This window comes from Orussus abietinus, unplaced genomic scaffold, assembly GCF_000612105.2.
Source record: "Orussus abietinus isolate OABI.00-Male unplaced genomic scaffold, Oabi_2.0 scaffold195, whole genome shotgun sequence".
Classification (NCBI taxonomy): Eukaryota; Metazoa; Arthropoda; class Insecta; order Hymenoptera; family Orussidae; genus Orussus; species Orussus abietinus.
The window spans coordinates 122,479-144,746 of record NW_019394374.1 but is presented as its reverse complement, the minus strand read 5'-3'; the positions used below and the strand labels follow the sequence as shown (position 1 = coordinate 144,746).

At 49.8% G+C, this 22,268-nt stretch overlaps 1 protein-coding gene across 4 annotated transcripts in view; it reads right to left on the bottom strand.

The window, feature by feature from the left end:
• Positions 1 to 5,600: 5,600 nt before the first annotated feature.
• The window catches only part of LOC105704358 (protein Fe65 homolog), an 86,201-nt gene continuing 69,533 nt past the window's right edge, over positions 5,601 to 22,268 (bottom strand). For 2 of the 4 annotated variants that reach the window (XM_012433507.2, XM_012433515.2), the window contains exons 4-15: positions 15,762 to 15,911; positions 13,207 to 13,442; positions 12,565 to 12,683; positions 12,366 to 12,478; positions 12,076 to 12,274; positions 11,886 to 12,013; positions 11,698 to 11,703; positions 11,148 to 11,398; positions 10,759 to 10,961; positions 10,466 to 10,642; positions 10,209 to 10,379; positions 5,601 to 10,065 (exon numbers count right to left, since the gene is read on the bottom strand). In XM_012433507.2, coding sequence (XP_012288930.1) covers positions 10,230 to 10,379; positions 10,466 to 10,642; positions 10,759 to 10,961; positions 11,148 to 11,398; positions 11,698 to 11,703; positions 11,886 to 12,013; positions 12,076 to 12,274; positions 12,366 to 12,478; positions 12,565 to 12,683; positions 13,207 to 13,442; positions 15,762 to 15,911 — 1,732 coding nt within the window. In that variant the 3' untranslated portion in view covers positions 5,601 to 10,065; positions 10,209 to 10,229. The remainder of the gene's footprint in view (positions 10,066 to 10,208; positions 10,380 to 10,465; positions 10,643 to 10,758; positions 10,962 to 11,147; positions 11,399 to 11,697; positions 11,704 to 11,885; positions 12,014 to 12,075; positions 12,275 to 12,365; positions 12,479 to 12,564; positions 12,684 to 13,206; positions 13,443 to 15,761; positions 15,912 to 22,268) is intronic. The other 2 variants (XM_012433524.2, XM_012433533.2) reach the window with 2 other exon arrangements.

Here is a 22,268-nt window from a genome sequence, read left to right as displayed (position 1 = left end):
TTATGAAATCCTGGTTCTGCGAGTTCCTGGGACGCTGGGAACTCAACGGAACCAGGTGTCTATGCTTAGGCGGGTCCCAATCACAGCGGCCTCCTCGTTGCGGGACCTGGGGGATCGGTACCATCCTTATGTGATGACACCGATTCGCGAACTAGCTGTGTAGTAGAATTTAATTAAGATAAAATTTTTCACCTTCCCGTAATTTAAATAAGGTAAGTGAAGGGTAAAGTCAAAGAGGGCGCCACGAGTGCTCTTCCCTTATCATCAAAAGCGAACAGGGTCGGTAACCGTAGGTAAGCCACCACCGTCAACCGCCGCATGGTATTACCATCTCGAGTACGTAAGCCGCCAATGGCTACTGTTAGGTGGCACCGCCATCCCGAGTGCGCGAGCCCCTAACAGAAATTCGTTGCGTCGCACGTGGCGGCCAAAAATGGTGAAAGCTGACGTACGAAATCAGAGGGCAGCACAGGACGCGATGGCGCGACCCTGCCCGTGAGCAATCGCCCAACTCAACCAGAGATGAGTTGGGATACAGAGCTGTTGCGTGTTGTTAAGTGCAGTAGAGTGCCGGAAAGGTATCGGAGAGTGCCGCAGAGTGCTGGAGAGAGCCGGAGAGTTGCCGCAGAGTGCCGCAGAGTGCCGGAGAGTTGCCGGAGAGTACCGTAGAGTGCCGTAGAGTGCCGGAGAGTTGCCGGAGAGTGCCGCAGAGTTGCCGGAGAGTGCCGGAGAGTGCCGCAGAGTGCCGCAGAGTGCCGGAGAGTGACGGAGAGTACCGGAGAGTGCCGGAGAGTGTCGGAAAATTGCTAAAGAGTGCCGGAGAGTTGCCGCAGAGTGCCGGAAAGTTGCCGGAGAGTGCCGAGGAGTGCCGGAGAGTTGCCGCAGAGTGCCAGAGAGATGCCGCGGAGTGTGGTAGAGCGCCGCAGAGTGACGCAGAGGGCCACAGAGTGCCGGAGAGTGACGGAGAGTACCGGAGAGTGCCGGAGAGTGACGGAGAGTGACGGAGAGTGACGGAGAGTGTCGGGGAATGCCGTAGAGTTGCTGGAGAGTGCCGGAGAGGGCCGGAGAGTGCCGGAGAGTTGCTGGAGAGTGCCGCAGAGTGCCGCAGAGGGCCGAAGAGTGCCGCAGAGTGCCGGAGAGTGACGGAGAGTGCAGAGATTTGTCGGAGAGTGCCGCAGGGTGCCGCAGAGTGCCGGAAAGTTGCTGGAGAGTGCCGGGGAGTGCCGGAGAGTTGCCGGAGATTGCCGGAGAGTGCCGCAGCGTGCTGGAGAGTGCCGGAGAGTGCCGGAGAGTGCCGGAGAGTTGCTGGAGAGCGCCGGAGAGTGCCGGAGAGTGCCGGAGAGTAGCTGGAGAGTGCCGGAGAGGGCCGGAGGGTGCCGGCGTGTGCCGGAAAGTTGCCGCAGAGTGCCGTAGAGTTGCCGGAGAGTGCCAGAGAGATGCCGCAGAGTGCGGGAGAGTGCGGGAGAGTGCCGGAGAGTGCCGGAGAGTGCTGGAGAGTTGCTACAGAGTGCCGGAGAGTGCGGGAAAGTTGCCGCAGAGTGCCGGAGAGTGCCGGAGAGTCCCGGAGAGTCCCGCACAGTCCCGTAGAGTGCCCGCAGAGTCCTGTAGAGTCCCGTAGAGCCCCGTAGAGTCCCGTAGAGTCCTGCAGAGTGCCCGTAGATTCTGGCAGAGTCCTGTAGAGTCCCGTACAGCCCTGTAGAGTCCCTTAGAGTCCCATAGAATCCCGTAGAGTGCACGTAGAGTGCTCGTAGAGTCCCGTAGAGCCCCGTAGAATCCCGTAGAGTGCACGTGGAGTGCTCGTAGAGTCCCGTAGAGCCCCGTAGAGTCCCGTAGAGTCCCGCAGAGTCCCGCACAGTCCCGTAGAGTCCCGTAGAGTCCCGTAGATTCCCGTAGAGTGCCCGTAGACTCCCATAGAGTCCCGTGGAGTGCCGTAGAGTCACGTTCACGCTACCTCACGCTACCTCACGCTACCTCACGCTACTTCAGGCTACCTCACGCTACCTCACGCTACTTCATGCGACTTCACACGACTTCACGCTACTTCGCGCGACTTCACGCGACTTCACACGACTTCACGCTACTTCACGCTACTTCACGCGACTTCACGCGACATGTCCGGAGTCACGGAAGTCAGGTGACCGTGACCCTACGGCACTCTAGGGTACTCTAGGGAACTCTGGTGAACTCTAGGGCACGTATACGGGACTCTATAGGACTCTACGGGACTCTACTGGCACTCTACGGGACTCGACGGGACTCTACGGGATTCTACGGGACTCTACGGGACTCTACGGGACTCTACGGGACTCTACTGGCACTGTACGGGACTCTACGGGACTCTACGGGACTCTACTGGCACTCTACGGGACTCTACGGGACTCTACGGGACTCTACTGGCACTCTACGGGACTCTACAGGACTCTACGGGACTCTAGGGGACACTACGGGACTCTATGGGACTCTCCGTCAACTCTCCAGCAATCTCCGGCACTCTGCGGCACTCTCCGGCACTCTCCGGCCCTCTGCGGCACTCTGCGGGACTCCACTTGACTATTCGGGACTATTCGGGACTATACGGGATTGTACGGGACTCTACTGGCACTCTACGGGACTCTACGGGACTCTAGGGGACACTACGGGACTCTATGGGACTCTCCGTCAACTCTCCAGCAATCTCCGGCCCTCTGCGGCAACTCTCCGGCACTTTCCGGCACGCTACGGCATCTCTCCGGCACTCTCCGGCAATTCTCCAGCAACTCTCCGGCACTCTCCGACACTCTCCGGCACTTTGCGGTACTCTCCGGCACACACCGGCACGCTACGGAATCTCTTCGGCATTCTCCGGCAACTCTCCGGCCCTCTCCGGTACTCTCCGGCACTCTGCGTCAACTCTCCGGCACATTCCGACACTCTCCGGCACTCTCCGGCACTCTCCGGCTCTCTCTGGCACTCTCCAGCAACTCTCCGGCACTTTGCGGTACTCTCCGGCACACTCCGGCACGCTACGGCATCTCTCCGGCATTCTCCGGCACTCTTCGACAACTCTCCGGCCCTCTCCGGCCCTCTCCAGCACTCTGCGGCAACTCTCCGGCACTTTCCGGCACGCTACGGCATCTCTCCGGCACTCTCCGGCAACTCTCCAGCAACTCTCCGGCACACTCCGGCACGCTACGGCATCTCTCCGGCATTCTCCGGCACTCTCCGACAACTCTCCGGCCTTCTCCAGCACTCTGCGGCAACTCTCCGGCACTTTCCGGCACGCTACGGCATCTCTCCGGCACTCTCCGGCACTCTCCGGCACTTTCCGGCACTGTCCGACACTCCCCGGCACTCTCCGGCACTCTCCGGCACTCTCCGGCACTCTCCGGCACTCTCCAGCAACTCTCCGGCACTCTCCGTCACTCTCCGTCACTCTCCAGCACTCTCCGGCACACTCCGGCACGCTACGACATCTCTCCGGCACACTCCGGCACGCTACGACATCTCTCCGGCACTCTCCGGCAACTCTCCGGCCCTCTCTGTCACTCTCCGACCCTCTTCGGCACTCTGCGGCAACTCTCTGGCCCTTTCCGGCATCTCTCCGGCACTCTGCATCACTCTCCAGCAACTCTCCGGCACTTTGCGATACTCTCCGGCACACTCCGGCACGCTACGGCATTCTCCGGCACTCTGCGGCCCTCTCCGGCCCTCTCCAGCACTCTGCGGCAACTCTCCGGCACTTTCCGGCACGCTACGGCATCTCTCCGGCACTCTCCGACATCTCTCCGGCACTCTCCGGCACTCTCCGGCACTCTCCGGCACTCCCCGGCACTCTCCGGCACTCTACTGCACTCTACTGCACTTAACAACACTCAACGGCACTGGACGGCCTTCGATAAGGCTCGAAAACACTTGAGAAACGCGCGAAAACGCTCGAAGAACGCTCGATAATGCTCCAAAACACTCTAAAAACGCTCGAAAAGATTCTAAAAACACTCGAAAACGGTTGACAAATGCTCGGTAACGCTAAAAAACGGTCTGAAATCGCTCGAAAACGCTCGAAACCGCTCTGAAAATGATCGAGAAACGCTCGAAAATGGTCGAGAAACCCTCGAAAAATGCGTGAAAACGCTCGATAACGATCGAAAACAGTAGAATATCACTCGATAACACTCCAAAACGCTGTGAAAATGCGTGAAAACGTTCGAAAACGCTCTGAAAATGATCGAGAAACGCTCGAAAACGTTCGAAAACTTTCGGAACATGCTCGATAACCCTAGATAACGCTCGAAAACGTTCGAAAACTTTCGGAACATGCTCGATAACCCTAGATAACGCTCGAAAACGTTCGAAAACGCTCGAAAACGTTCGAAAACTTTCGGAACATGCTCGATAACCCTAGATAACGCTCGAAAACGTTCGAAAACGCTCTAGAAACGCTTGAAAGTGCTCGAAAAACGCTCGATAATACTAGATAACGCTCGATAATGCTAGATAACGCTCAAAAGCGCTCTAAAAACGCTTGAAAACGCTCGATAATGCTAGTAGGGATATGTAAAAATCATACGCGAAATGACTCGACTTATATCCGCGGTTAGGTAAGTCTCGGGAAGATTTTTCGCAGTATTCGACTCTAACGCATACTCGTCGAGTGTAGCGCCGAACGTACACATACTCAACGTCTCGACCAATAGTTTGGCGCGTGGCTGGTTGAGACGCGCGAAGATTTCTAGGAGCGATCGCACTCACACAGATTCGCTGCATGAGAGTTCCGTATGCGACACCGACGTGTGCCCCAAAGCTCCGCATCACGTCGACTTCATGGCAACAATGTACTTAACACTATGACGTCCGGTGGCTCCACGTTTGTGCCATGCAAAAACTATCGGGTAAGTGCCGGTGGCTCCACGTTGGTGCCACGAAATTATGTAAGTCAGTTGCACCGGCACGACACGAAAAAATCTAGATTAGACACGCGGACGGCATAGTGTTAATAGTCGTAGATAAGTAGATAAAGTCAAATGGAGCGTCACGAGTGTTCTTCCCTTACCATCAAAAGCGAGCTGTGTTGGTAAGCGTAGATAAGCCTCCACCGTCAACTGCCGCATGGTATTACCATGACGAGTGCGTGAGCCGCCAACGGCGACTGGTAGATGGTACCGCCATCGCGAGTGCGTGAACCCCTGTCAGAAATTCGTTGCATCGCCCTTGGGGGCGAAAAACGGTGACGGCTAACGTACGAAACCAGAGGGCAGCACAGGATGCGATCGCACGATCCTGCCCGTGAGCAATCTCCCAACTCATCTCTGCTCATCTCTGTTGACACCCGTTACCCATTACCAACCAAGATGAAGATCAGTCGCGATTGTCGAGAAAAAAATGTTGTGATCGAAAACATCGAACAGATAAAGATTGAAATGTCTAACATTTTTGAGAATTGTAAATTATATTTTCCTTTTCCCCGTCAAATGAAGTGCATAGATCTTATGGCCATGAAATAACGTATTGTACATTTTGACTAGATGTGAAAAAATGTTAAATAGAAGAATGACCGACGGTGGGAGGGGAAAGAGACGTGTCGAAGTATTTTCGAAATACTATATAATTATTAAGCATCGTGTTTGTGCAGAACAACCTCTTCCCTATCTGTATCGGTAGAATTTCTTTATCATCGTCATCGTCACCTCTTCTTAAGGAGTATTACATGTCACAGTAATAATATATAAGTAAGTTCGCTATGCTAGATCAGTTAATGCGGGCTTCCGTACTCTCTTGTTAGAATTCTTACCACTCGCGGTGACTTTATCAACACCTAGAATGACAATTAAGCTATGCGCGTGTGAATCCCCACGCGGATCGCGTGCTCGGTTTTTATTATTTTTTTTTCCTCTCATAATCCGTGTGTACGTGTGTGTCCGATGTGAGTTTCGTGTGTCCTCTGGCCGCAAAAAATGCCGGACTTTCGCAGTTTCGCCCTCTTGCTTGGATCGCTCTTAAGTTACACGTCTAATATATGTACATATAACGTCTGCCTCATCGCTCGTTTCTATTTCCTTCTCCTTTATTAATAACACTTTACGGCTCTTTCGAGGCGCGACAAAAGGGCCCGTCGAGCAGCGTTTCCCTATTGTCTGTAATTTTCGAAAACGGTACTCGGAAATGTTCACTTAGAATTTCCTCCCTCAAGGCCCTTTCTTCCCCGATCAAACTCTACTGCCGGCGCGAGGGCGAGCAAGGTAAATTAATTCTCTAGCTTTGGAATTCGTTACACCCCTCGGTTACTTAATTTCTTAACTGCTTAATAGTTCCTGCTTGAACCTGTAATTTATCTCGCACTGCGGAGGGTACATTCGTTCCTTTTCATCAAACGTTAATTTCAAGTTGAAAAGACGTGAAATTCGACTCGGTCGCAAAAACAGTTTGGTTTACTCGCCCCCGGCCTGTGTAACCCTCGGACTCGGTAGTACAGAAGGTGGGGGTAATGGAGTAATCGTGAAGAAGCGTTTTTTTTTCTTTTTTCTTGAAAGTTCTTAAGAAGTGGAGATCGGTGCGAGGCGCGGCGCGGTGATATCTCGCGTTGAAGTCTCCGCTTTTCCACGGCGGAACGCGCTATGCGGCAAAGTGCGGGAATAACGATACGATATAGTAACTACATATACGTATGTATAATAGCTATACATATATAATATTTATAAGTATAGTGAAGGCGGGGGTTCAGCGCGCGCTTATGTACAACACAGGGCGTTCGTACCTTCTGATTCGCTCTCATTCGCACCTCCATTCGCGCTCGGTACACCTCGTTATAAATTAATCTCGGATTTACTTATACAGCCGCTAATCCGCGGCGTCGATGGTTCCCTCGTTAAGGAGCCACGAGGGCGGATATTGATTTCCGATTTCACGAGAGGTGAGAACATCTTCCGTCACCTATTTTCCTCGGACATGCCCAACTTTCGTCAAAGTGGCCAGTTCTTGCGAGAAGATATCGAAATAAGACCAGAACTGCATAAACCGAAAAGAAGTTAGATCCTAAAACGACAAGTTCGACTTCGCGTCCGAATTTCCAACTTGAAATCGATTTCCGGGTTCTTGGCTGACTTCTTCCATCTTCCAAAGTTTCCCTTTCAAAGAGAAAGGCGGAGAGTCTAATCGGCGCAAACTTGGCGTCCGGGAAAGTCAGTTTCTGGAAAAGAAAATCCACTCTAACGGCCCTTAAAGAGACTCAACGCGTGCAGACACTCCTCTCGCGCTCTCTCATTCTCTCGCTTTCAAGCTTCCTCGTTCTCTTGTCGCTCTCCTTAATTCTCTTGCAAATGCTAGCTTACTATAGAAACAACATCCTGGGTCCCGCGCGAGTTTGTCTTAATCTCTGCTACGATGGCCTTCGCGACGCTGCCGACGATTCGATGCCGAGCGTCTTCGAGATCAACCACGACGGCGAATCATCGGAAACTCGAGTCTCGGTGCACCATTGCTCTCCTTTCCCGCCTAACCCTTTCTCTGGCCGATTTCTGCCCTCTCCGAGATCCGACCCTCCCGTGTCGCGTCTATCATCGCCGAGACCCATCGCTGGTTCCTCGGGATCGCAGTTTCAAGGCCGAGGTCTCTCGCGATCTACAAAGGAGAGGACTGGGCGACGTGCACGTGTGTGCCTCTTCCCCTCTACGAGGGTCGCCCTCGGCGACCATCTAAGGCGACTACTAGTCGATTAGGAACATTGTAACTTCACTGATTACTTCGGAAACGTCCCTTAAACCCGTTCCCGGGAATCCAATAGCCCGTGATGTGCGGAAGAACGGGCTCCTGTGCGTCGAGTTGCACCTCCGAGTAAGAGATCTTCAAGATCTTCAATAACTGGCAGGAACTACCGAATCCTAACAATAGATGTTGAGGTCGAGGACACAGACAACGACCACAAAGTGGTAAGAATCCTACATTCCCATAAGCGAGAATAATGAGCTCTGCGGGGAATTCCCATCGATTGCTGAGTTTAGAGGAACGGCCTTGAAGAGGTACACGAAAGCCCTTCCATGGGTCTGTAGCAAATTTGATGTACTATAGAATTTCTATGTCGTTCGTTTAGTTTGTTCCTATATCGGAGAATAAGGTTTGGAGCGATCCAGCTAGGTTCGGATCGCGAATCTTGAGGCGATCGGAGGTGCAACTTGGAACGCAGAGGGTGGCTTCGAACCTGAAGAAATCGAAGAGTGGTTCACCAGTTAGGGTGAAGTCTTGAGTTCGCCAAGTGGGTGTCAGAAGTTGGGTCGGTCGTGCCCGGGACGACCATTACAGCGGTTTGCACGACGACGACGAGGACGTCTTCGGATGGGCAAGGACGAACGGGCGAGCAATGATGAAGCCGACCACCAAGTGGTCAAACTTAGGCGCTGCGAGTGCGAGTTTTTTTTTCCCTCCGCTCCTTCCTCTCTCTGGATATAATTACTATGCTATTCCCTGCAACCAGCAACAGTAGCAAATATCGCTATTCGTTGGTGTGTGTGCTGCGCGTCCAGCCGAGCGTCGCGAAACGATCGCAAATTGTCGAACGCTACAATACGCTAGATGGCTGCCATCTTTTGCCTTCGGAACGATTGAGAAAAATCAGATAAATTCAAGAGAGCTTCTCGAAGACTGCGTTGCCGATCGATTCTGGTATCCCGTATCGAGAGAAACGACTCGTTGTCGGTGATAACGTTAGCAATCACGGATAATCGTAAGAACAATGGTTATTCAAAATCGTAGATATTCTTGAAGAACGATCCAAGGTACTCCGATTCAATTATTACAATTATTAATTATTGTTACACGAAACCACGCGATTCTGAGAATTTCACAATGGCGCGAAAAGCGCTAGAAATTCTGACCCTCCTTTATCGTATTAGTAACGATCGAGGGTGCAAAAAATTGCCACTGTCCCTTAAATAATTGCCCTTAAAACCACGCTGGTCGAATATTCAAGGCTCTACGTGACTCGCAATATATTTCCGCCACCGGAAGTGGAAGGCTGCACCGCGATGCACGTTTCTTCAACGCAGCAACACACCGACGAATGGCCGTCGCGACGCTCGCGAGACGCCGGGGGCGTCGCGCTAATATTTGTCATATCACTTCGACGCAAGCACTCCTATATTATTCAGCATAAAAAATAAACTCCCTATCCCTCTACCGTGTGACGTGTACGCAGGGGTGTGATGTATACGTGTGGGTATCGCGGGTGGGTGGTAGGTGGGGGGTGTACACCGATGACCTCGAACGCTCTCTCCTACTCTGTACAGTCGATAGTACACGTGTAAAGTATAATAAGCTCTATAGCTTCTCTCGAATGCCTCGTGGATTATCACTGGGACTCCCGGTCCCTCTCGCGCGGTCCTCTGGAACGCGACCTCGCCTTCCGTTCTGTTGCTGAGGTCGACCGGATCGACGCGTTTGCCTGATGGAGGTCGACGAACTGTTTCGGCCGATCCGGTTCTCCGTGGGAGGTCGGTTGGGACGGTCGGGTCGATCAGGACGGTTCAGGTGGGACCGCGACGGGCCGCGGTCCCTGGTCAGGTCGCGAACCGCACCCTAGACTTCGCGTGGCGCGAGAGGTCGCCCGGGAGGTCGTCCAACGTGCGGCCACTCGGTCTATCAAGGACGCGCACCCGGCCGAGGACCTCGACGTGGTCCCCGGAGGTTGGCTCTGAAGACGGCGCGTCGTCGCCGGCGCTACCTCCGGGGGCCCTTCTCCCTTGGAAACTGAAGACACCGCGATATAACATACAACATATCGACACACTAAGCGTAGTCCATTATAGCTGCGATATATAGCGCTTCACTGACTCGCCGGGATCCTCTGGGGGATTCCACTCTGCGCCCACTCCTGGCAGCCTACGTTTGCGTTTCCTGGGTTCTTCGGGCTCGCCGTCGAAGAGCTTACGGGTTGCTCTCCCAGCGGGCCAATTGAATGCGCCTCGTGTCCAGGGATGGCGAGAGCAGCGACCTCAGCGAGGCGCTCGGAGGAGATCCTTCGAAATACTTCAGCGTCAGCGGCGATTGCAGATGTCTGTGTCGGATCACCTCTCGCTCGGCAGGTAGTGGCCACAGTTCCTGTGGACGTAGAGAAATCGATGAGCCAAAGTTCCCGGGTGATCCACGAGGTGATACCCAAGGAGCCGGATCAGTTCCTAACCCCGAAGAAGCAAAAGATTTGCTTGATAATCGCCTTCTTCCGGAATCAATGTGCTGCTCACCTGCAGCGAGAGAGCCTCATCTCAGGATTCGCCCTGTTTGTTTCGCCGGCCGGTCAGAGATCCGACGAGGGATTTGATAGTGGCTCCCAGACCTCGACCGCTGGGAGTGTTCAGACCGCTCGCGTTACGAAAACCCTGGGGATGGGCGTCCAAGCACTTCTGGTACCGCAACTGAAAGTCGAATCCCAATCCAGACGGTAAACGGAGTAATTTAATTCGCCGGGAAACGCTTGTCCCAAGATGTCGATAAATGGTACCTTGCAGGCAGCTTCGATGGTCTTGCAAAGGGCACCGCTGCTGGGCTCGCAGTTAAACGCGTGAGCGATGAAGAGATCCTGAGCGGTGTGCATGATAAAGGCGCATTGCTTGACGTTTCTGCCGATCCCCAGGAAGGAGAGAAAACGCACTCGGCACTCGGCTATCAATTTGTCGTCCTAAAAAATATATTCCATTGAGCTCGAGATTCTCTTCCAGGGATTCCTTTCTCCCCCTGTTAGGAGATTCCTGACAAAACGCTTCTATACTTGGGACCGGGTCGTCCTCAACTTACTGTAGGCGTCTGTATAGAGATCATGCTGGGTGCAACCGCGACGTTGACGTTCCTCCACTGATTGGATGGGGTGTTCGTTACGAGATGGTCTATCGCGTCGTTTACGATCTCGATGCCCATGGCCTGAGACACTTGCATCGAGCCAAGATACTGAGCTCGTAGGACTTTCTTCGGCTCTTCCATCGGAGTCGGGAAAGATTGCGCTGAAGGAAGAAAAATTAAATTAGGGCGTTTATTTTAAATCGAAGCCTATTAACGGCAAATTCTTCGCGTTCGTTTCCCGGTTTCGGACTCCTGGAGAAATCTGGTTCCATGATGCTTCACACGGTGCGCTCGCTGAGGCCCTCAGGGACCTCTTCAGGTTTTTCTCCTGTCAAGGGGATACTCACTGACGAGCGCCTGGCCGTTTCTGTGGAACCGTCGGTGCTCCGTCGGCAGATTTGTCGGCCTCGTTGCCAAACTCGTTCTCCCGTTGATGTCCACCGGTTTGGCGAGGTTCTGCTGCAATGACCTCTCGATCATGATCTTCTTGCAGATGTCGCGTAGGGTATTGGCGATCGTGCGTGCCGGTATGTCGCAACGGAAGACGTGGCACATGTGCTTCCTCGTTGTCCTGTCCCTTGCTACGTATGCGAAGTCCCTGAAATAACGGTTAATTAGTCGTAAATGGACCTCGGGGTTCCGCAAGGAGATGCGGCTTCTTCAGCGGTACTATCGAATTGGTCCTCGGGGATCGAGAGCTCTTCGAGGAAAGAAAGCAATTTGTCACGGTGGCGAACTCGTGTCCTCGCACGTTGACTCGATTGTATATTTAATTGCAACTGGATATCTTTCTTTTGACTCGATAGATGTATGCAATGTTTCCATGGAATTCACCTTGCCACTGTGTCAAATTCCCACATTTCCTGGATTCATAAGACGTCGATTATGGAAAGTTACCTCTCGCTGTTGGATCCATAAGGTAGCCAGACATAGAAGAAATGCTAAGATTAGCACAGAAACTTCACCTAATGACCTTCTCTTTTTTTCTCGATAATGCTTTAAGGTAGAAGCCTCGATCAGGCATTAGCGCGACTTAAAGTTGAACGGTCTACCTTAAATATCCAGAAACTTTAGAGTTATCTTACCGGCCGTGATCTCTGCCAACGCCCCATACCCTCAAGGTGTGAATGGGCTGAGTGTTCAGCACTGTGAGGTTTTCAGGGTCGATCAGCTTGAGCGCACCCTCGTCCAGATCCATGAAGAGGTCTTTGCCCTATAAAATGATGCATCATAAACATCATTACGAGTTCGAATACCGACGCACCGTGTACTTACATCGCCCCACCGACCAACTACGTCCAAAAGATCGTTTCTTCCCAGAGAGAGATCCACGATGCATTTATTAACGGCCTTGCTGCTCCTATCCGGAGTCAAATCCTCTTCTGCAATTTCCGTCCAGCCCAGGGACCGTACCGCAAACCTGATAGGCTTGTCTCTGCCCTCGGAATCAGCCCTGGCAGGATAACTTCGTCTCCTAGATGGAAAAAATAATCCCGGAATACAATGAACCCATGGTTAACCTTTAGAATCAATATCTCGAAAGCCGAAAGCCTGACGAGACTCACTTCAAAGCCAACTCCTCTTTCCTCTTGTTCTCCAGATCCTGGTCCAGAGCGGAGCTTGTGTTGCTCCTGGTCACCGTGTTCACCATCCCTCCCAACGAGTGGAAATTATTTATCTGAAACCAAAAAGAAACTTCAGGACTCTACTTAAAAATCCACCAAGGAAATCTATCAACGTCCCGTCACGATAAGGAAGACTTACGCTCTCGTTGTCCTTGACCAGACTCCTACGGGACTCCGTTTTCGAATTCAAGGGGGCCTCCGGGGGTTCCCTCTGGATGGTGCCGCTCTTGATGTGCCAATAGTAAGGCCCGTCGTTGTCTGAAATCATTGGGAACTTGGTCACCTGTTGCTCGGAATTCTTTATCGGGAAGCAGAAAAAGAACCTCGTCAGTGACCATTCGACGCGTTTGCGAGGACCGCAAAATTCCTTATCGGAATCCAGAGAAAGGTCTTTGTCGTTGACTACTCGACACATTCGCGAAGACCGCAAAATTCCTTATCAGGATGCAGAGAAAAGATCTCGTCGGTGACTATTCAACGCGTTCAGGAGGACCGTAAAATTCCTTGTCGGGATGCAGAGAAAGGATCTCGTCGGTGGCTATTCGACGCATTCATGAGGATCGCAAAATTCCTTATCGGAATGCAAAGAAAGGACCTCATCGGTGACTATTCGATACATTCGCGAGGACTGAAAAATTCTTTATTGGGATGCAGAAAAAGGACCTCGTCGATAACCATTCGACGCGTTCGCAAGGATCGCAGGACGCGAACAACAGTGCCACGACCTACGTCGGCCATTGAATAAGTTCGTACTGGAATTCCTTTTTTATCGACCACCAACCTTCGTGTTTCTCCCATCCTGGGGGAAGGTTCTCGTCTTTGCCCTCCGAGTCCACCGGATCCACCTCGATATTCGTTGGAGGTTTTTCTCCGATGTTCTGCTGCGAGGACGCGTTCTTTTGCTCCTTCGGCTGGCGACGCTTCACCGGAACCGCGTAGAGCTCGCTGTTGAGGCCGCCCTCGACGTGCGGCACACCTCCCATTTCCGTGTTCTCGTTGTCGGCCTTTTCACAGTACCTTCAATAAGAAAAAAAAGGAACATGTATTACTAAAATGAACACCCAACTTAACAAACGTATTTGTATAAAAATATTCAAACGTTATCTATTCTCTCAGATTACATCTTTCCGAGACCCTTCTACACCGCTCCAACCAAGCTTCGACTTCATTAGGTATTAATTCATCACAAACTCATAGTCTTGTACCACAAATTCAAAGATGGTCCGTTTCAGGGATCCAGAATACGATTTGGTAAGTTTCGCAAGGCAAGATCCTGAGATCTTTGGTAGTGTTCGTTGCTTCGCGGATGGTAGAAAAAGACATTGCGATTATTTCCCCCGTTTCTTCGGGCGAAGTGCCTGGCCTTGTCGGGGATCACTTTGATTGACGGAATTCGAGGGAACCGAGGGTGGATTCTGTCTTTGGGGCAGGTTAATGTCGGTTTTTTCGATTGACGGAAGGATGTGTGCAGTTACGCTACCGAAGTTGCAATCCCGGTGGAGAAGGGAATATCGGCAAAATATCGGTTCGTGATTTTACACACACGGGAACGTACAGGTTCGTCGTTAACAGGCCGTCAAAAATCCTTGGAATGAAATTGCCCTGCCATTACGTTGAATTAACTGCCCTTGACATCGAGACATCGATTGACTTGCAACGCAGCCTTCCTTCGTTGCGCTTGGCGTCAAACGTCGCTAAGAACTTACCATTACCGTTAACTATTTTTATTTAATCAATAAGTATACATTTTGTGTATACTTATACATTAAAAGAAATAAAGATATGCCGCAGGATATTCACGGGGATGAACTTGCACAAATTTAGGACACCGTGCAGAGGAAATATCGAAATACACGATGGAGATCCTGATCAGAGAATGTCAAGTATGAGGCTGAATATTCACACGAAATCCATCTCCGGATTGATCGGTTTTTTTCTATAGTGATCACCCCTCAATCACATTCTCGCCTTCTTCTGAAGATATTTTCTCGGGAATGAAGCATCGCGGCGTTGGCTGGCTTAAAAAGCGAGGAGAACATTCGGTTTCTTCCAACTTCTCGTGGATGCGACTCGGGATTGAATTTCAAAAGGGCGAGAAAGAAGAAAGAGCGGGAGCTCGTTTGGTTGGAAGTCACGCTGAAAACGCTACTCTCCTTTGACCAGCGACGACTCGACTTTGCGAGTCACGAGTCCCGTTGCCGGGCGCAAAACCATTTAAACTTGGCTGAGGCAAAGATTACAAAGGGTCTTTGATGTCGGCTCGCTAGTCGCGAGAAAATCGCCGATTATTCCTTTGATAAATGCACCTCGTGAATGAAACATTCGCTCGATTCTGCGCTCCCGATCCCAGGACACCTCCCTTAGTTCCGTGTCCTGTTAAGGGTAAAAATCGATCGGCGAAATTCATTTTTGATCAATTTAATGCATCTTGATGCCATATGTGTACACTTATTTTCACACGTGCATCTACATCGCAAACATTCAGTAGAACAGTTTCGACGTTAATTGAAGAGATACAGCTAAAAATAACCAGCATGTAGATTAAGAGGAATTAAATTTAATCTGATTCTTACAAAATTTCGAGGAGCATCAATTTTCATGTAACACCGGATGCGCGAGTGAAGCAATATCTAATACAAGAATGAAAAGCTGGAAAAAGTGATGATTCAAGCAGTTTGGATTGAATGAATCGAAAAAAGAATTCGCCAGCAAATCGCTTAAAATAAGTGAGGCCGGTCGAGTGAATTCCGAGATGAGGATCGTCGCCGAGGATCAATTTTCGCAACCTTCCTTTCCCCTAAAAAACAACTTTCAAAAGTCGAGCCAGCCGCATACCGGTAGAATCGAACCCAGAAAACGCGTTCAATAATCCCCCGATGATGGCAATTAAGCCCAGCAATTAATTTCAGATTTATTACAGAGGCCTCACCGTTTCTCTCCTCGGGTCTCCCCGAGTGGAAAATTACCGCGATTGTCACGATCGATCGCGACTGCAATTAATTATGCACACACTGTTGCATGTAGACATTTTCCTGCACGGTGAACCCGATCTACGAATCGACCTGCCCAATTAAATTCGAACCTGCGCTACCGAGAAATTTCATTTTCGAGTGCAATCACGCACAATGTTTGCTTTAGAACAATTGCTGGTAGTAATTCTGTACTAACATTAATTAGCAGGAAATTTAGAAAATGAAAATAATGTCAATTCGCCACAACGACGCAATTTTCCCTGTGGTAACCTTGTTCTGTTGTAGAATTACGAGAGGTTCGAGTTGGGACCATTGAGTCCATTTTTGGGATAAAAAAAGCGTACGACGTCGCAAACGTACGTACTTGAAGAGATGGCCCTTGGTGCGATCGTCGATCTGGCCGAAGGGCTCGGCCAGGGGAGGCTTCACCAGGTCGGATGACCCCGATCGAGGGTTTCCGTTGAGGGTGTCGTCGACCAGCGTCGATTCCTCCACCGCACCCTCGCCGCTGTATCTGAATCACAGGTGCACCAGGGTTACAGGCTTTTTCCCGAAACGTTGCCCTTCGACGTTCTCCGATTTCCCTGAGAAAATTACGAATTTCTCCCCGCGTATTTTCATTTTCCGAGACAATTAACCGAACCATTAGTCCTCAATTTTAAGACAATCTTTCACTGTGAAACGCGATACGACCTCTTCATATAATAAAGCAACTCCATTGCTCGTTATCGTTTATTTACTTATTTTACCATTCGCGTGTTCCAAATCTATTTCCAGTAACGAAACACCGGCACGAGATTGTAATATTATTCCTCTCTTTATTATTATATCAATATTATTACTAATTTGATGGTGTATTTACGCGAGGGTAGAAACGATATCGGATAACTTCACTGGTGGCATATTAATAGCGAATTATTTGCAACGAGATCGACCGTCACGCTAGAACGTGTGACGTTACATTTTTAATTTAGTCATCTGTTCGTTATTATTCTCGACTGGGGGCTGCGGTTTTTTGTCACTTTTAGATTTTCCGACGATCGGTGCTGCGAGCGATCCGATAGCACAATCGCGCTGCCATTTATCGATGATCGACCGGCGAGTCGTTCCTCATTCCGCGTCGTTTTCGATCCCGATAGGAAGTCCATCGTTGGAAAGAGCGATCGGTGGATTTTAGTATCGTTGGTATGGGGTAATTGAGGGATTAGTTGGACGGTTTAGTGGCTAATTCCGGCAAGGCGTGCCAAGGGCCTCCGGTTGATCGCGTTTTCGAGCCTCGAGAACACGAGAAGTCTCGTTCCTTTCGAGCGATACACCGGCCATTGGATTACCGACTTTCCGACGAGCTTTTTCCCTCTTTCCTTCCATTAAAGCCAGCAGTGGGGCGAGAGCTCTAAGCGCCTCTGCTTGGAAAATCGACTTTCAACTTTCTTTAATAAAATACACCCCCGTAATTCCACGAACTTCGGCCAGACAGATGTTCGACGAATTTCGGCTCGGAGGCGAAATGAGTCCCGAAGAGAGCGCTCAGCTGTTTCCAATTTGCCAGCTGGTTTCTATACTTCGCAGCTGGTTGAACGGCGAGTACCGAGTACCGATCTGAGATGCAATGAAATTCCCTTGGTTAGAAGAGTTCCGTTTTCGAGTCACCCGATTAACCAATTTCGCTCTCTTTTCTGAATAAAAAAGAATTACAAGATTCACATTTTTATCTCATTTTCTGAATCATTGCAACGCTTCCTTTTAGAATTATTATCATTAATATGTATTTCACTTCGGGAGGAAATGGTTGTTTCCAGTCCATGAGCCTCGCTTCGTCGCGTTCTGCAAAAGGTTATCGAGTTCCTGAGTGCGATTTTTTAATGCAGTCGAACCGTCTTACGTCAATCAATTCCTGTTATTTTATCATGTTCTAAATATATTCTTGATATCCTTAGGTCTCTTTTAGGTCTCTTCAAGTCCTGGGATTGTCAGGGACAGATCGAAGAACTTCGAGGTCAGAGGGTGGTTCGATTTTAGTTTTTTCCAAATTGCCTCGAACGCTTCGCCGAGGTCGAGGGCTAATGGAAGAACGAGTCAAGGATTCGCCTCGGTTTTATGGAGGACACCTTCTGAAAGAAAAGGCGAGAAAAGATTAAGGTCACCACCTTAATCTTTTCTCGCCTTTTCTTCACATGTAGTCCTGGTACTTCCTGGCTGGAGAATTCCGCGCACGAGTCGAGAAAGGCTTTCTGGGAACAAATTACGATGAAAATGGCCAACCCGCTTTCGGATCCCCGGCCGGCTCTAAACTTCACCCTCGAGACCTCCTCCGCGATGAAAATCGATGAAGGTCCTGGCATCCTTTTAAAAGGATATTCTTTCAAGGAATTTCCAAAAACCGGATTCTCGGTTAATATTTCCCACTTTTTCGTCGTCACCGACCACATCCGTGCTGGCGAGTGCATAAATTGGAAACAATTCAAGATACGTGTATCGAGATCGATAATTTGTATCAAGGGGGTTCGTAAGAACGGATTAACTTTGATTCGCCGTAGGAATATTTGATGTAAAATTACGTGAAATAGATTCTCAAGTTTGTTAAATGTGTCGAGCACTTGCACCTGCAAGTCGCTGGACCGCATTCCAGGGACCGAATCCGAAGTTGTATCGACGATCGCGCGAGCATTAGCATACCAGAGTCTCCTCTAACGCCACGACACCTGTTTGAGACCAGGAGACAAGAAGACGACCTTCCAGCAATCGCCGACCTTAATCACGTCTCTCGGCGACAGGTCACCTCGAGACGCCCTTCCCACTAAATCCTCGTTTAGATGCAAATCTGCGATCGTTTCTATCAGTAATCAAAAACCAAATTTTTGGTACCTCCTGGCCCTCCAATCCATCGAGAAAAACAATTCGACCTCAAGTTTTTACCTCAAAATCCATCAAAAGCGACAAAAAAGCCACTGACGTTTAAATGCCGGGTGGTCCATTCAACAAGTTCCCCACAAACGAATTCGTTTCACTACCGCGGATTTCGAGTTCGCAATATCGTGTTTGCAGATTTTTCGGAAGTTTCGAAGAAAATTCCATTGGGTGGTCGGAGGTTCACCGTGTTCTTTTTTGACGATTCTGTAGATTAGATAGGAAAATACGGTTCTTGTGGATTAGGAGTCACGTTTTGTTTCTTTCTTCTCATTGCACCGAAATGCTCGATCGGCGTTAAAAGGGCGGTCTTATGCAAAGCGTTGCAGTCCGTTAACGACTCGCGCTGGAAGCTCGCCAGGTGGTAAAGCGTGAGTTCGCGGGAACGAGAGGCCGATCGATCCTTCCGGGCGGTTCCGGACCGGTTGCGGGACGGTTCCGGCCTGGCTCTCGGAACTTCCGGGCGACATCGACCAGAAGACTCTTCCGCACCAGGCCATCCTAGAGGGTTGTTTTCGAGAACACATGAAAGCCACACTACAATAGTGGAAACGTACATTTCGATTTGTTTACTTCAGGAGGGCAGGATGATCATTTTTTGAGAGAATATTTGTATAGAAAATGGAAATGAAAAATGTGATCCCAGGCATCGATCATCTTTAAGCGAAAAGATCGTACGGAGAACACGTCAATGCCCCACCGCAAAAATGGAAAGGTGCATTTCGTTCCGTTTACTCTAGGAGAGCAGAATGTTCTTTTTTCAGAACGACATTAAATATTTTGATTGAAAATGGAATCTAGAAAAGCAATTTTACGCATTGATCAAGGGGATTCTACAAAATTGTCGCCGGAAACGTGAGAATACTTCGTTGCAAAGCAAAAATGGAAACGTAGGTTTGTTTACTCCAAGACGGGAGAGTAGGGAATTTTTACAAAGACATTACATATTTTTATTAAAGAAGGAAACAAAAAAAGCGATCCCGAACATCGATGGGATCGTGAATATTCCCCGAGTGAGGAGACTACTGAAGATTGTTTTCGTGAGCGCCCCACCGCAAAAGTGAAAAGTTTAACGTCGTTCCGCTTACTGCAGGGTGGCGGGGCGTTTTTCAAGAAGACATTGAACTTTTTTATTGAAAAAGGTAAGGAAAGAAGCGATCTAGACCACCGATTTGAGAGACCCCCAAGTGAGGAGACCACGGGGGTTTGTTTTCGGGACCCGGGGAATGCCTTCCCGCAAAAGTGAAAAATGAAACGTCTCGATCCGATTACTCTATTGGAAGCGGGAGAGAGAAAACTATAGCTCCATCAGCAGCGTAGGCACTTTTCAAACAAAGATTGAATATTTTTATTAGCGAAAGAAAAAACGGGAAACGATTGAAAACATTTTTTTCATCAATTCTCGAAGCGGGGCTTCTGAAACCTGCTTTTCTTTTGAAATCTATAAAGTATCTCACTAATACCGAAACGCGTTGCCATTTCGCTCACTCCTTAACCCTTTGCACTCGAGAGGCGACTCTTACAAGGAAGGTATCACAGGTCGATCTCCCCGATTTGATTTCTTTTATAATATGTTATAGTAGACTAAAAACTAAGCGACACGTATTTTTTTTAATCTGTCACTAAACACTTTAACGGGGTAAAACCATCATCCAAAGTAAGGCATGTGAAGGGGCGATTTGGCAGTGTCACCCACAAGAACATAATATTTTTTAACCAATCCACCTGGAAAAGCTTTCTCATAGGAAGAAATGAAAAACATAATTTCCTCAATTAAAAAAAAAAAATTAAGAAGTGAGCCACCACTCACAGGCCTTACTTTGGATAGTGGTTTCACTCCCTTAAAGTGTTTAATGGCAGATAAAAAAAAATACGTGTCGCTTAGTTTTTAGTCTACTATAACATATTATAAAAGAAATCAAATCGGAGAAATCGACGTGGGATACCTTCCTTGTCAATCGCCCCTGACAACTGGAATGGCAAAGTCTTCGAGTGCAAAGGGTTAATAATAGCGCCGGAATTTTTCGCAAAGACATTGAATACGAATAACGTGTACTATTCATTAATATTCTAGAAAAATATAAAAAGAAAATCTCAGATACGATCTTAACCCGGCCCGAGGATTACGGTCCCGCAGAGTAGGCGAACGTCCCGACGGTGCGCCGTCGGTGGCGTCGGGACGGCCGGTCGATCAATACGCACTCGGGACGCCCCTCCGGCCGCGGCCCCCAGCCGGCCCCCAGTGCCCCCGAAGCGGCGACGCCGTTGGCGTCTTAACTGGCGCTCCGCGCGCGAGTCCGTCGAGTCACAAGGGGCACCCCCATTGGCGCGGAGAGGGGACTTGGGCGATAATTAACTTTAGCTAGTTCGACGTTACAGTTCCCGCATTTCGGGAATTCCTCTTCCTCCCTCAAGCGAAGTGTACAGAAGGAATGACAAATTTTCTTTAAGACCGCTCGATCTCCATGGCCGTTAACTTAATTCAATTCAATTTTCATTCTTCCCTAAATTTGGTTTTTCGACAGGAAGAAGAACGTCGGCCAAATGAAAAGAGGCCAGGAACTTTATTGTAGAATTTTTCTCCTTGATCCAAATATATCTACGGTTTATTTTTATCTTATCGCCAGCGAAGTAGTAATAATTCAATCGTTCCGAGCCGTCTAAGCGTGATTCCCCTGTTTCCGTGTTCCAAATAAAAAGAAACGCCTCGTTGAAGTAGTCGACGTTCCTTTGGCATCGGGAAAATCGTAGAGTCGGAGCAGTGATCCGAGGTGCAAGCTCGGAAATAAAGAAGAGGCAGCGTCCGCACCGGAGTAAAGAGCGTTTTTAATTGGCAATCAGGAGCAAAATAGCGGCCAAGAGAAGGAAACCTCGACAACCAAGGAAGAGGCGTTCAGAAACGAGGCCTTGTTCCAACCGACAAGTTTATCGGCGACCTTTCTCCGGCCCGGAAGCTCGTCGTGTCCCCTGAGCTTTATGATCTTCTTCTTCAGCCCCCACCTTCCAAGACGGTGCGACTTTAATCTAACTTGTGCGATAAAACGCGACCCCGCTGGGTTGAATCATATCGAGATAGTTAGGGATCCGAGGGTACGTCCAGCTCTCCTTCTACATGATTTCCTTCGACATGAGGAAGTTTCCTGGCAGCTGGAGAGCCGTAACGAGCTCGTCCTTCGCGGAGTCTTATCGCGATAAATTCGAGGATTCAGATCCATCGACCGATCCTCTTTCTCCCATCCGTGGGCATTTTCAGATATACATCGCGGTGCGCTGCCTGCAGGAAGGAGTTACCCGTCCAAAAACCAGCTCTCAATGTACGAGAATCCATCTTCCTCGAAAGAAAGCTCGTGTTTCGTTGGATCCTGCGATCGGGACCGAGAGAGGGAACGAATTCTCAGCGAGGATTTGCCAAGGAGTATAGTCTTCGCAAAGACTTTGCCACGCAACTTTGTCGCAGAAATCTTCAAGTTTCCCCTCCATGGAGCCATTGGTTCCAAAAGAAAGCTCCGAGTTTCCGCGATTCGCCACGAAGGCATGAAATGCACGAGCGGGTCTCGGATTCGTCCCGGCGCTTTCTATGCGAAACGAGGTCCTCTGCCAGGACCAAGTAGGCATCTAAAAGCAGTCCCTTGTTTACTGCTTCATCTTCCCCGGATTTCTTCCGCTCTTTTCCTGCTCTTGGAGTCGTATCAAACTTTTCTCTCCGAGGAACTCCGCGCGATCCCCGCTGGTGCAGTTGTCCAGTTGCAGGAGCAATTCTAGGATCGGCCCCAGAATATACCGAAATGGTCCTGGACCCATGGACTGACTGAAAAGAAAGGCGAAGAATCTTGCCGAGTCAGCATGGATTATCTCGCAAGGCCAACTTTTGCTCTCATGAGGATCCAGCACAGTGACTAGGCCGAATCCTTTCGGGACTCTCCAGGACCAAGATGGCGGATATAAAGGTTCGACTCCATTTCCA